General features: G+C 33.5%; 1 protein-coding gene across 2 annotated transcripts in view; it reads left to right on the top strand.

The window, feature by feature from the left end:
- Positions 1-14,795, top strand: part of LOC145304705 (uncharacterized) — a 133,882-nt gene that overhangs the window by 74,710 nt on the left and 44,377 nt on the right. For both annotated transcript variants that reach the window (XM_080146646.1, XM_080146647.1), the window contains exons 4-5: positions 7,164-7,333; positions 13,550-13,637. In XM_080146646.1, coding sequence (XP_080002772.1) covers positions 7,164-7,333; positions 13,550-13,637 — 258 coding nt within the window. The remainder of the gene's footprint in view (positions 1-7,163; positions 7,334-13,549; positions 13,638-14,795) is intronic.

The raw sequence follows: 14,795 nt of genomic DNA on the forward strand, positions 1-14,795 counted from the left end.
CTGTATCCCTGAACTCAGCCAGCCTACCAAATTCTATCCCTGTATCCCTGAACTCAGCCAGCCTACCAAATCCTATCCCTGGATCCCTGAACTCAGCCAGCCTACCAAATCCTATCACTGTATCCCTGAACTCAGCCAGCCTACCAAATCCTATCACTGTATCCCTGAACACAGCCAGCCTACCAAATCCTATCCCTGGATCCCTGAACTTAGCCAGCCTACTAAATCCTATCCCTGGATCCCTGAACTCAGCCAGCCTACCAAATCCTATCACTGTATCCCTGAACTCAGCCAGCCTACCAAATCCTATCCCTGGATCCCTGAACTCAGCCAGCCTCGCAAATCCTATCCCTGGATCCCTGAACTCAGCCAGCCTACCAAATCCTATCCCTGGATCCCTGAACTCAGCCAGCCTACCAAATCCTATCCCTGTATCCCTGAACTCAGCCAGCCTACCAAATTTAGTCATTTATCAGCATTTGTTCTCCCAACACTTTATTCATGCATAATTAGGGTGTTCTTTCACTCCCGCCAAAATTCTTAATATTCATATGACTATTGTTTATTTGTTTGATAGAAACATTATACCTAGGGAAGCTGATTTGTACAAATAAATTTGTTTGTTTAATTTGCTAAGCTTCTATTTAAGACAGACAGAGATATTTCGCAAAGATTTTTTTTGTTGATATAATCATCTATTCTATAACCTTCTCTGTCCCATTGTTTTACAGATAAATTTCCTCATAATATTTACATATAGATTAAACACATGCAACCATTCAATTTAAAAAATAGTAAATATGTGGCATTGTGTGAACACTGTGTAGCCTGTGCATAATTAGATGAGTTGCATTCACACATTCACTGCGGTGATACTACTCTATAATTCCAGGGGTCTAAAGGGATAAGACAATGGCCGATAAATTAATGTACATCCCCAATGGTTATACACAAAATTATCCCTTCCGTAGATGACAATGAGCGGCTGAAATGTTGGACACTACTGAATGAACCAACCAATCAAAATCAATAAAAGTCCCCAAAGTTGAATAAAACGTTAATTTAAAACTTCGGGGACTAAAGTTTATTACCAGATCAATCTCCCCTCCCTCTTACTAAAATTCACAAATTCACAGCAATACTACTCTATAATTCAGTTGTTAAATCTGGGAGCTATACTGCTCCATATTTCGCTCAAATTACATTTAACAACCCCTCCTTTGGCCATCATATTTGATTTCTATTTTAAATTTTATTTTGTTTGTTTACTTTAAAGCTGATACATTAAACATTTATGAAACCCTTATCCACTCTGGGCCCTAACCCTGCAAGCAACCATCCCACATGACCCATTCTTTTAAAAGTTTAAAGTTAGTTTCTTTAAAATCTGTACAGTTATAGGTCCTACGACAAACGCAGGAGTCCCAAACGTCGGAGTGGACAAATGCAGGAGTGGACACTTAACCTAACCTAACCTGCGGGGGGCATATATGTATATTCATATCTTAACCTAACCTAACCTGTATAGAAATACATAGTACATACATAAATTAATATTTTAACACTTCTGCGTTTGTCCACTCTGACCACAGTGCAAATGAAGGTGCTTAAACTTAAACATAGTGCATTTCATTACCCTAGGTTAGGTAACTTCATTTCACTTTTCATTAAAATCTAAAATGCAGCGGTTTTTCCGAAAATTAAATTTAAAAATTTCAGGTTCAATTTTCACCCACTAGGAGTTACCGCATAATCATGACAAGAAAAGCAAAGATTATTTATTTAAATTTTGAACAACTTTGCTTTTATAAAGTTCTTCATAAAACCACTCCTGAAGTGAGTTAATTAATGGCCATTTTTATCAATTGCTTTGCTAAGGTCACGGAAATTCAGCCTTAAATAAATCATATATAGAGAGGTTTTATGACTGACTTTATAAAAGCAAAGTTGTTCAATATTTTAAATAAATAATCTTTGCTTTTCTTGTCATGATTATGCAGTAACTCCTAGTGGGTGAAAATTGAACTTGAAATTTTTAAATCTAATTTTCTCAAAAACCGCTGCATTTTAGATTTTATTGAAAAGTGAAATGAAGTTACCTAACCTAGGGTAATGAAATGCACTATGTCCTAATTTAGGTTCTGACACTAAAGTCAAAGCACCTTCGAAGGTACTGTGTGACGTTTGGGACTCCTGTGTTTGTCCTGGAACCCAGTTATAGAGTAGCTGCGCATTAGAAAGAAAAACAGTTATCAATTTCTCCTTTGATTGTTTCTTTTATTTCTTTATTTAAGCAAAATTGGAAAAAGTAATAGATAAATAACTTTAAAAAAACATAAAGTCGTTCCTTTTTCCATAAATTTAAATTTTTATTCTTTCTCTTTATTTGTATGACTCTAAAGACCTCTAAAACAATTGTCTCCAAAAGTTAGTCTGTGTTTCGTTTTATTTTGATTTGAATAATCGATTTTTAGAATACATTTTAAAGGGGGTTGGGGGAAGAATTTTTAGATTAGTGAATGTTTATTTTTGCATTAATATAAAGTTTTATGTAGGGTAACCGGTCGCTTTAATTATTTACTACCCCTTTCCCAAAAAGTATATCATCTATTATGGCCCATATGACTTTGTGGGGAAGATTTTTTCTCTGTTCATTTACCTATCCCTACATCCATGCACATTACATGATTCAGCGTTTATTATTGCAATTTCAAAATTACCCTTTTGTCCTTTCCCATAAAGATCTCGTGTGTTAATACATTGTTACAGCGTAGTTTTCTTTTCAGCCTTAAAACCGAATCTCACCCTCAATTCGTGTGTCAAATTCTGCACATTGTAGCATATAAAATATTTGTACAACGTGTTTCAAGAGAAATGTTTTTTTTTAAACTTAATTATGCATAGAAATAAAAAATGCTTTATATATTTGGAAAAACTGTTCTGGAGCATTTATGTTTCAAATATTTAAAAATGATTATTATAACAAATTATGCCTATGAAACAGTTTTTTCATCCAAAGGCTTTATTTTGGAAAATTTATGGATTTAAAGGTTATGCAAAAAATGTGCACATTTTTTAAATTTAAATTGCGCGGCTTGTGTTCATAGTAGAAAAATGTTATGCATACCGTTAGAATTGTCATGATTATTCCCATTAATAAATGATTTTTCTCACTTGAATAGACAAATGTAAATGTTCAATTTTGGTTTTGAATGAACGCCATTAGTATCTTACATGAAGGGAAGAATGACATACTAAAAACTTTGGTAAAATCCTTCTAATCTTAAAGGAGTCCATTTATATATCCCTCCTTTGTTATTTTAAAATCATAAACGAGTTTTTAGCCTTTGCTGGGAGCCCTGGGGGGAAATTGAACCCATCCTGCGGACCCCTTGAGATCCTAATTAAACCTAACCAAATCTAAACTAGATAAGAATTACTAAAAATGGGGAAGGGGTTTCCGAGTACCAACTAGCAATTTAAAGTATTTTACCTTGTATGTTTTTATTCGAGAGATAACATCAATAAATTTTTAGTTGAGTCATATAAGAAAATATTTTTAAAATTTTTAAAACAATTAGCATCAAGATGGCAAAAGGTTCGAATCCCTTAATCAAGCATTTCAATATTGAAACGAAATAAAATCTTTGACTGCATAGCCTTTGTCTGGAAATTTTATCTGTGCCTGTTCTTAGTCAACGCATTTCTTTATAGTCTTGTTTTCAAAGCATGGCCATTTTTGTCTATTTGTTAACCGATTGATGAATTCCGTTCTTTTTACACCAAATAATCCCCTGAAGAAAGGGGCGAAGCCATTTATTTTTGAGAGAGCAATACAATTTTTCTGGTTTTTGGATTTCTACCATTCAATATTTCTCACCCGTATTTCATTCGACAAATGAAAAAAAATATATCAAGAGAGATACACATTTTGAAAAAAAGGATCTTGAAACTAAAATATCTTTTTCTATGACTTTAGTTATTTTATACAAAAATTTTCCTTTAGCTTTTCTGCCAGTCAAAAAGAAACATTAATGATGCAAGAGTATTGTGTGTACTATAATACTGTAATTGTTAATAACAAAGAAATTATATGCAGTTATTAATTAGTTGGAGATAAAATTGTTTTTTGTCCATGAGTATTAAATTATTTCTCACACCCCCACGACGTAAGTCTTCAGGGAATTAATGGTAGTACAATAAATGATAATTTAATTCTTACCAGATTCTTATGTATGCCTTTTTCCTAATAAATATTTCAGTCATTGCAAACTACAACCCTTCCATTTAACAGAAAAAACTACAGTGTTTTAAATAGAGTATAAATTTCGATTTTTTTGAGAATTAATTTATCTTCTATAATTCTATCCTTGCATCCCTGGGACCAATAAAAGTTACTGGTAAACTTTTACAATTTGTTATTTAACTTGTGGAAAAATTAATTTAGAACAAAGAACCCTAAAATCGCAGCTTCTTCATAACCAGGGTATTGCTGAACTCTAAAATCGCAGCTTCTGTATAACCAAGGTATTGTCGAATGTCAGTCTGTGGATGAATCTTCCCCTCAAAGTGCCTTATCGAGCACAGAAACCCCCTTAATTGTGAAATAAATTGAAAAAATAAGGGGATGTATAGTTTTTTTCTTTTAGTATTTTATTTGGGTATAATCCATTTCGTGGCAACGCCCCTTAAAAATTATTTATTATTTTGAAAATGGCTTTCAATAGGTTATTTTAGGTTAGGTTAGGTGATTTTCCCGCAGGGTTAAAGCCCCCCGCAGGGGCTAGAAAATTGGAAACTTTGTATTGGTTCTAGGACAATCTTATTTGAACTTTTATTAAGAAATCAAAGATTTTTATCACAATTAATTCTTTAAAAATAAACAAAAAACTATTCAGCCATAACGCTTTTTCTTTCATTATAAAAAAAATGAATTATTTTAAGACCTAAAATAAAGAGATAAATAAAAACTTTAATTCTAAATATATAATTTGGGACTGTAATGTTTTAAAATAAGTAAGATCTAACCCTACAGGGCTACTCTTTTATTTATAAAACCTAACCTAGCCAGTTGTAAAACAACTTGATAAACTAATCCCCGGTGTTCGACTAGTAACTTTAAGAGAAACCGCCAACTAACCTATTAATAATTATTTCTCGCATCGTATTATAAACAGCTTTCCGCGGATATAGAATGTACAGTTATAAGATTAAAACCAGTTTTTTTAGCCCCGAGGTGCCGAAGGCACGGATAAAAAAACTGGTTTTAATCTTATGATTGTACATTTTTATATTCGTAGAAAGCTGGATATAATACGATGCTAGACATAGTTTTTTTCGTATGGATGAGAACTGGTTCCTATCCACCGGATTCGAATGAATACGATAAAATAATTCCTAATTTCTAATAATGACATTACTATGTTGATATAAAAACAGCACAAAACAATATTTTTAACAAACTTATCTGTTCCTTTATCATTATTGTTTTTTTTAAAAAGCTTCACTGACTGAATTAATAACAAGGATGACAATATCAATAAAAGAATTTTAAAACACGAATTATTTTAGAGTTGTTTTTGCAGTTTTTGAGGAAATTATATTAGGAAATAGATATTATTTGTTGGAATCTGTGTCTAGGTATAGAAGTTTAAAAAAACGAAGAACGATTCTAAAATTCCTTAAATTTTACATCCCCCTGAAAACAACTCTATGTGCACCACTGCTTAGACAGACTTATAACTTTTATAGCAGCTTCACTACATAAAAAGGTTGACTGACTGAATTCTTAAATATTGTTCATCTGTTCTTTGAGATAGAATTGCCCTAGGCAATTAAAACTTGTGAAGATTGGGTGTCCAATTAAACCAGCAGATTTTCCAAAAGTTTTAAGCTTTACCAGAAATTTATACATAAGAATGAATCTAATGTTTCATAGTTTTTTTTCCTAAAATTACACTAGAGCTGCGCCTATAGCAGTTAGGGGTTCTCTACTTGCAGGGGTGTTATAGCGCAGAAAAAAAAAAGTCTAAATCCAGACTAAAAATAAAATGGCATAAAACCATACCAGGTCATGTGCTACGATTCTTTAAAATGGAGAACTCAATCGGTTCAGTAGTCATTGAAATCTTAAACTTTAGAGAGAAAAAACCTTACTGCTTTTTATATCAAATAGGTTCTTTTGCATTTTGAAATAAACGTTTATAAAATTGAGGGAAAAAACTGAAACGTATTTTACCGAACTTTTACACTTATAGAGACAATATACTTAAAATAGATGTAGAGTGTAGACCACTCCTTAGTTTTACCTTTTTAAGCTTTAACCAATCAATTTCTTTTACACTTTTATTTCTTTTATGTTTAGTGTCCACTTTTTGTTTTATTTGTGTTCAAAAATTGGAAAAGTTTTTTCTCAGAAAACATTCTGTCTTTTTGTTTTGGGATAGTTTTAGGCTATTTTATGGATCTTGTTTTTTTAGTCTCCTCTTTAGGCTTTGGACGAAGCCACTTAGCAAATATTTCAGTGATAGGATCACTCTATTACTTCATTGTCTTATTTCCAAATATTTTTATATTGGATTTAGAGTTTTTATGTTAATTTCTAGCTTCATTGTCTTAAAATATAGAAATTTATTTCAACAAGGATAAAAAAAACATTTAGAAGAGCTAAAATAATTTATAATTAACCGATAATAAGATATTTTGTTTTAAATGAAAGAGTTCCAATGCCTATTTTATCATTGCAAATAATATAACTATGATTCAACAACTATAAAACTTACAAAATATCAATATCAAAGTTATAAACCAATAAGGAAAATTTTTACATAGGCGTGCGAAGGGAATGCAGAGGGGTATCTACATCCCCCTAATATTTGAACTTTGTTGGCCCCCCTTTTACCCCCATAAGCTGACCACCCCTGTCAAAACAAAGTGCACGCCACTGCCTGTATTTATTGTGTTCAAAACCCCCCTTAATATTTAAACTTTGTAAGCCCCCTATCCTTTTTTTACCCCCTCAAGGTGCACGTCAATGCCTACATGTAAAGGTAATTTTTGTGTCTTTCAAAACAAAAATATGTCTTTCATGTAAAAAAAATAAGAATATAGTTAGATAACCTAACATCCTTCAAGAGTCAAGATTAATATTTCTTTTATTTTAGGTGAAAAAGAATGGCGGAGCCGATTTTTCCTTCACCTCCGGCGGTGGCGGTAACGGCTGGGCCGGCGGCGGCAACGGCAGGTCGAGATTTGATTCCGTGCAGCCGACTAACGCGGCCAAGTATATGAAACGGTTTCTTAGCCCCGTGTCCTACGATCGAGACCCTGTCAGGTAAGGTCATTTTGGAGCGCAGCTGCTCTACCTCAGGCATTACGTTGAATGTCAGTCTGTCTTTGGAAATTATTTCCTTTATCGTACACTTGTACACTTCAATGAAGCTTGTGATGAGCAATGAGGTATAAGGCAATGGGTGATAAATCGATTTATTTACATCTCAAATGATGATAAACAATATTACCCCAGGAATAAGGTATAACCAACAAGCAAAATAAATCTAAAATAATATTTGGGGGGCAAATGGAGAGGTCGTCAATTTTACGATGTGTTGCCAGGGAGTAAGGGAGGGGACAATGGATCGAATATTCAATTTTTAAGTAGTCTCAGACTTTGGGGACTGGCTTAAAGGGAATGTGCACGAATACAGCAGATTCTTACTGATTTTGGGGACTTGCGCATCAATGCCCCGCTAACTAGCTGAGCTAGTTTTGAATATGCAGACAGAAAAGTTTGTTTTTTATCGCTGGTTTTAACAAATATTTTTTCCCAAGAAAATGTCTTTTCATGTATAGAAACTCTACTGTGATATTTATGTATTAAATAATCTAAGAACCGCTTGAATTTTGGGGTCAGTTATAAATATATTAGAAGGGTTGAGGGTGGTTTAAACAAGATTTTTCTAGTGATTAATTACAGAATGTTTACTACATTGTGATGTGTTGATAATTTAATTTTCAAGTAAATGATTTTTTTCTTAGAACTAATTTTGTTCTAAATTAGGTTACCATGATCCCCTTACAATTTTGGTAAAATTTTCTTGAAAAATCTGGTTTTCGTTGCTTTTCAGCGAACCCTCTTAAATTGAATTAATTGCCCATTGTCCCCTCCCTTACTCCCTGATGTGTTGCCCCCCAACGACAGCTGAAAACCACGTATAGGTTTCGTGTTTTTCTTCCGAATTAATTTCGTTATTGGTATGAGCTGATATTACCCTTTCTTTTGGTCAAAATTTCAGGTTGTACACTGGGTGTTTGAAAACAACACATGAAGATTTTAGTTTAAGTACCCAAAGTTTTAAAAATGCCCGTTCGAAAAAAAAGGGATTCTGCTAGAAATATCTGAAGCCTATCCTTTCATCGTAAAAACAAAGTATTTATCAAAATTACAGAGAAATGGATAGTTATATAAGTCGAAAACACAATTTATTTTCATAGAGTGTATATTTTTTAACCAAGTTGAATATCTTTCCAGAGACTAGAGGGATAGAAATAATTGACATACAACCCCAATGGCGATAAACAAAATTATCCCCTCTGTACATTGATGTTATTGGTTGAAATGTTTGGATACTTCCTTTTAAAATTTCTAATCCTTGTAATAAAGTAACGGGATGTCTGTTTGTCTGTGTGTCTGTCTGTTTGTCTGTACCGAAGTATCTCGCTAACCGCTGAACCGATGGGGTTCTCCTTGACAGGGTAGCTTCGCATTGGGTCCCGGGAAAGTTTATAACTATTTTAGGGGAGGGTACAACCACCCTCCCAAGATAATTCACAAAAAAAATTAACATTTAAAGTGCCACTAGAGGCCTCTAGGGGCGTAGTCGCTAGTATAAGTTAAAGTGTCAAAAGTTTTTGGGACAACGAAGAAGATAACGTTATTATAAAACTTTGGGTACTAGTGTAATTTACAGTTCAATGTCATAATCACATAAATAAAAATCTTAATGTTATTGGCCTCAAATTATTTTTACTTTAGTCTTTTCTCTAAAAATAATAATCTATCTTGTGATTAAGCTCCAATTTGATTTGTTTATCCCTGGGATAGTAAAATTTGTTTATCCCTGGGATAGTAAAATTTGTTTATCCCTGGGATAGTAGAATTTGTTTATCCCTGGGATAGTAGAATTTGTTCATCCCTGGGATAGTAGAATGTACATTTGTTTATCCCTGGGATAGTAGAATTTGTTTATCCCTGGGATAGTAGAATGTACATTTGTTTATCCCTGGGATAGTAGAATTTGTTTATCCCTGGGATAGTAGAATGTACATTTGTTTATCCCTGGGATAGTAGAATTTGTTTATCCCTGGGATAGTAGAATTTGTTTATCCCTGGGATAGTAGAATGTACATTTGTTTATCCCTGGGATAGTAGAATGTACATTTGTTTATCCCTGGGATAGTAGAATTTGTTTATCCCTGGGATAGTAGAATTTGTTTATCCCTGGGATAGTAGAATGTACATTTGTTTATCCCTGGGATAGTAGAATTTGTTTATCCCTGGGATAGTAGAATTTGTTTATCCCTGGGATAGTAGAATGTACATTTGTTTATCCCTGGGATAGTAGAATGATTTGTTTATCCCTGGGATAGTAGAATGTACATTTTTAAATGCTTAAGGAATTTCTTTGTTGAGAACTTATAGAAATGGCACGGAAAGCTGGGATACGACATTGGTCGGTAAATTTCTCTACTTTTGTCTGATCTACATATATTTGTTGTATTGTGCCTTTGGAAGCTCTAAAATATCACTCGAAAGTTAGGGATATAGATTAGTTTCCATTGTCCTAACACTCCTTAAGAAATTCTAACAATTTTTATCCTTCAACAAGATATTTACAAGGATAACAAAAGTAGAACAACTGAAAAGTAAGAGATTTCTTTTTCTCTTCAAGCTTTGGCGTTTTTTTTATATACTGGCGGCTCCGCCCTCTAGAAGCCTCTAGGGGCACTTAAGGTGGAAGGGGGGGAGTGACTCGTTTAATTTTTCTATTATTTAAGTTCTAAAAAGAAAAAGTAAAAAAAAATGTGGGGGGTATTGTTTTTCTAGGGGTGATTTCTCCAGGGAGGTAGGAGATACCCTCCTCCAAAATAGGTATAAATAGGTTAGCGAGATCCTTCGCTACAGACAGAAAAAAAGCTTATATAATAGGAAAACTACTGGCCTAAATTTACTGCAACAAGAATTTTGCTAGTTACATAGTCATACAAACAGATAGAGAATTATATAAAGAAATGCTACGCACCTAAAAACTATAAGTTGCATATGTATAGGCTTGTGTAGGGATATGACAATGTTTGGGTTTGGTCCCTTTCGTGGCAACGCCATTTAAGGGGAGATTCGTCGTATTTTCAAAATGGCTTTTGATTGGTTATTTTAGGTTAGGTTAGGTTAGGTTATGTTGGGTTAGGTGATTGCCCTGCAGGGTTAGTAAATTAGCCCCGCAGGGTTAGAGACCCATGCAGGGGCTAGAACTAGAAGAAAAGCTACTGTAAAAAAACGAAGAATCGCCCCTTAAGGGGAGTTGGCACGAAAGGGACTTTACCCCAATGTTTTGATTTTTATTGGCTCATGATACCTGCAAGTAGGAAGGGGACATTGGACTTTAAATTACACTGAAACCCAAAGTTTTATAACATTTATATCTTATTGGTTGGCTTTGATTATTGACCGAACTTTTTAACTTATAATTATAATCTACAGAAGGGGTAACTGTGTTTTGATTATGATTTTTTTCTAAACCATTAAGAAGCTCCATTGTAAAGAAGAACCATATCGGTTAATCGGCAAGGTTTGTCCTTTGATACAGCTATTATATTACCAATGTTATCAGAGCTGGATCTTTAAATGTGTAGCCGTAGCCGTAGCCGTGGCCGTGGCCGTGGCCGTGGCCGTGGCCAGAGTTACAGCCACTAACCTAATAGCGATATTTAAATCAAATTGGCTACTCGTGGCCACGGCTATATGCGATCTTTAAATCACAACCAATTTTTTTAGTTTTCAGTAAAAATATGAAGGAAAAAAAATAATAATACGTAAAAACTTTTACCATTTAAAAATCCATGTTTTATTGGCAGCACTTGCAGTGGCGACGGCTACGACTACGGCCACAGCTACGGCTACACATTTAAAGATCCAGCTCAGAAAAATAGAGGGTAGAATGATTTAATAACCAGTGTCCTCTCCCTCCCTGCTTTTCTAGGTTGTTGAAAAAAGTATATTTTTGAACAAAGGAAATGGCATTCTAAGATCCTAGATGTTAGATTTGGTTTTCTTTCAAAACAACAAAAAAATACTTTAAAATAAGTCCCCAAACATTGGATAAAACAAGTTAACAAAACTTTGGGGACTAGTGTAATTTACAAACGAATATCTCCTTGATCGTCATGTTGATCGTCTCTATGGTATAGACGATAGCTACCAATAACGCTGATTTTAAAAATGGTCAGTTTGTGTGGACGTTTTTTTTTAGTGGATACAGCTACTTTAACTTTTGTAAGCTTTTTGACCAAGCCTTAATACAAAAAATATACATGGTTGGGTTACGAAAAAGCCATTAAAATAAAAAACGTTCTTGTAGTCAAGTTGTATCTCTTCACCCGTTCGTTTTTTTGCCCGTCCGTCGGTCTAAAAGCTCTCCTTTTGTCATTTGCTTTAAACACTGAATCTTTTTATTTTTTGGGCGATTTTCTTCATAATTTTTTATGGATTTTTGTAACCGAAGATAAAATACTTACATTTCAATTGGTTCTACCCGTCTATCTTGATTAGTTTTACATATAGTTTTTTTTACTTTATGGCTAAAAGAATTTGAATAAATTCCAGGCGAGATTCTTTGGAGTGCAACTACTCTATAACTATTTTTTACATACATCATTAACTTTGGTGGTGCTTTCCTTCAAATTGTCTAGCGTGCACTAAAAACCTACCTCCTTTGCTATTATAATTAATTTAAAAATTATTATTTTTTTCTTATTGACTTACCCTTGCGGGGTTTATACCCCCTAGGGGCTAACTTTTACCCAAGAAAACCTAAGCGTACATAAAAACACATACAAAAATAAGAATATTGATTTTTTTTGTAATAAAACTATATTTAAGTCTACTGTTGTGCTTCTTAGGACAAAATCGTACTTGTATATCATTTGAATTTAAAGAAAAAGATATTCTAATACGAAAGGCAAGCCCTGATTTAACAAAAATATTTTTATTAATTCTATTATGTAATTTAGTACCTAAGTTTTTTTTGTTTTCGATAAGGCTTGAATCAATTGAGTTTTCCATTTCAGATAGGTCCCAGGATGGTTTTAGGTTTTTTTTTATTAATTGTATGATTAAAGGGTAAGCTTGAGATTTATAAATTAATTCCTTATCCCTGTGTAGACGTAACAGTTTGACGGACTGACCTATTGATTTTAATGACTATTAAGTAGCTTCGCTACTAAAAATAAATGGCAGATGTCCATTGAAATATAATAAAAGTGTTCATTCAAAACTGATAATATTATATTATAGTATATGTTGGGTATAGTCCCTTTAGTGGCAACGCACCTTGTGGGGCGATTCTTCGTTTTTTACACTCTAGGTTTTCTCCTATTTCTAGCCCCTGCGGGGCAAATTGGCTAAACCAGTGAGACAATTACCTAACCCAATATAACCAAACCTAACCTAAAATAACCTATAAAAAGCCATTTTAAAAATACGACGAATCGCCCCTTAAGGTGCAGTACCACTAAAGGGACTATTCCCCATATAGGTAGCATGACCAACCGACTGTCAACTGACGAACTCAACTGACGTCAAGTGAGTTGTATACTCGATGCTCTTTTTAAAGTGATTATTCACAAAAAAAATCTGCATTTACAGACGGAAGGACAGATAGACTAAGTAGATTCGCCAATAAAAATACAGCTTTTTTTCTCAGTTTCATTTTAACACCAATTTGTGTGGTGTCCCAATAGTTTAATATTCCAATCTGCGGCTATTAAGTGTTTTGCAACGTTAAGACAGGGGTATAGCACCCGGAGATTAATATTTGCCTCTGTCCCTTTATTTACAGTTGTCCATGGATACGAAAATTAACCATTATGTTACACATTTAATGTTAACTCTAAAAACGAAATATGAATTTTACATATTTATTCATACATTTCAACAATTCTTTTCGAGCATGTTTGCTATCTTCAGAATGACAATGTATTTCAATGAAGCAGCTTATAGTCCTATAAAAAATGACAGCATACTGGCCTACCATTGGTCAATTAAAATCTATACTGGATATCCTTCGTCATTTGCATTGTATGACGTCATTTTTTTAGCTGCTTCTATTTCAATTATCAACCAATTCTTTCAAATCGATAAATATATTACATATAGTACATCTCGAGTTTAAAAAAACTGGTTTTAATGTTAGAATTGTACATTTTATATCTACGAAAAGCTGTTATAATACAATGCGAGAAACAACTATTATAACTATTATTTTCTTTGCAGGGACTCGAGCTGGCGCCAGCAGGATGTTGGCTCCAGAACTAATCACAGACAGGACAAACAACAGCAAACTAAGAAAACAACTCCTAAGGTAAGAATTTTTTTATTTCTAATTGATTAGTAAAAATGCTTATTAAAATGTAAGAAAGTTCACAATTAGCTCCTAGCTACATAGTTTATTACATAAATATCCACATAGAATTTGTAAAGCTACGCTTTTATGGTTGTTGCCATCCTTGTTAAAATCATTAAACAAAAATTAAAACGTAAAATGTGCATTTTTTCCTTTGGTAAAATGATAAAAAAAATTGTTAAATGGAATGAAAACCAACTTTTTGTGGTTATCTGGTTCACAAACTTTCAGCTTATAACAATTTTGCATTTTTTTTTTTTTTTTTTTTTGTAGCGAAGCTACTTTGTAACTGGCTATGTCTGTTATTATGCAAATATACGGAAATGTACGTATGGCAACCCATGATTTCTTGTGTTTCGCTACTTATGGATGTTTTTAGCCTTATTTGGAAAAAAATTAAAGAAATTAAGTATGATAATGTTGCTAGCTTTTCTGCCAATTAAAAATAACATTTTTTCTTATACAAAGCACAATGTCAATGTTTTTCTAATTTTGATGGGCGGAAAAACGTAAAGCCTTAATAGTTATTTATCGCATCGGATTATAATCAGCTTTTCGCGGATATAAAATGTACAATTACAAGATTAAAACCAGTTTTGTTAGACCCAAGATGCCAAAGGTTTTTATATTATGATTGTACATTTTTATATTCGTAGAAAACTGGATATAATACAATGCTATACATAATTTTTTATTATGGCTGAGAACCGGTTCTAATCCAGCGGATATTAATCGGTTTCGAAGAGATACTTCAAAAAGTTATTTTATGATTCCATATCCCTTATGTTAAATAAAAATGAAAGGGGGGGGGGGCGAAAGTGACACTTATTGAAACCAAAACTAAAAGTCAAAGGAACTCAACTAAAAAAAGTGTTACAGGTCTGACATTTAGCATGGCAGTTGCTTTATAGGGGTACAATATGGAACTGTGAAGAAACGGCGGCGCAACCGCCGAAAACCGCCGAGAAAAGGCAACAAAAATTACGGCGGGAAACGGCGGTTTTCGGCGGTTGCGCCGCCGTTTCTTCACAGTTCCATATTGTACCCCTATAAAGCAACTGCCATGCAAAATCTCAGACCTGTAACCCTTTTTTTAGTTCAGTTCCTTTGTTGACT

Source organism: Acartia tonsa, chromosome 13 (assembly GCF_053477335.1).
Source record: "Acartia tonsa isolate MP-2025a chromosome 13, ASM5347733v1, whole genome shotgun sequence".
Lineage (NCBI taxonomy): Eukaryota > Metazoa > Arthropoda > Copepoda > Calanoida > Acartiidae > Acartia > Acartia tonsa.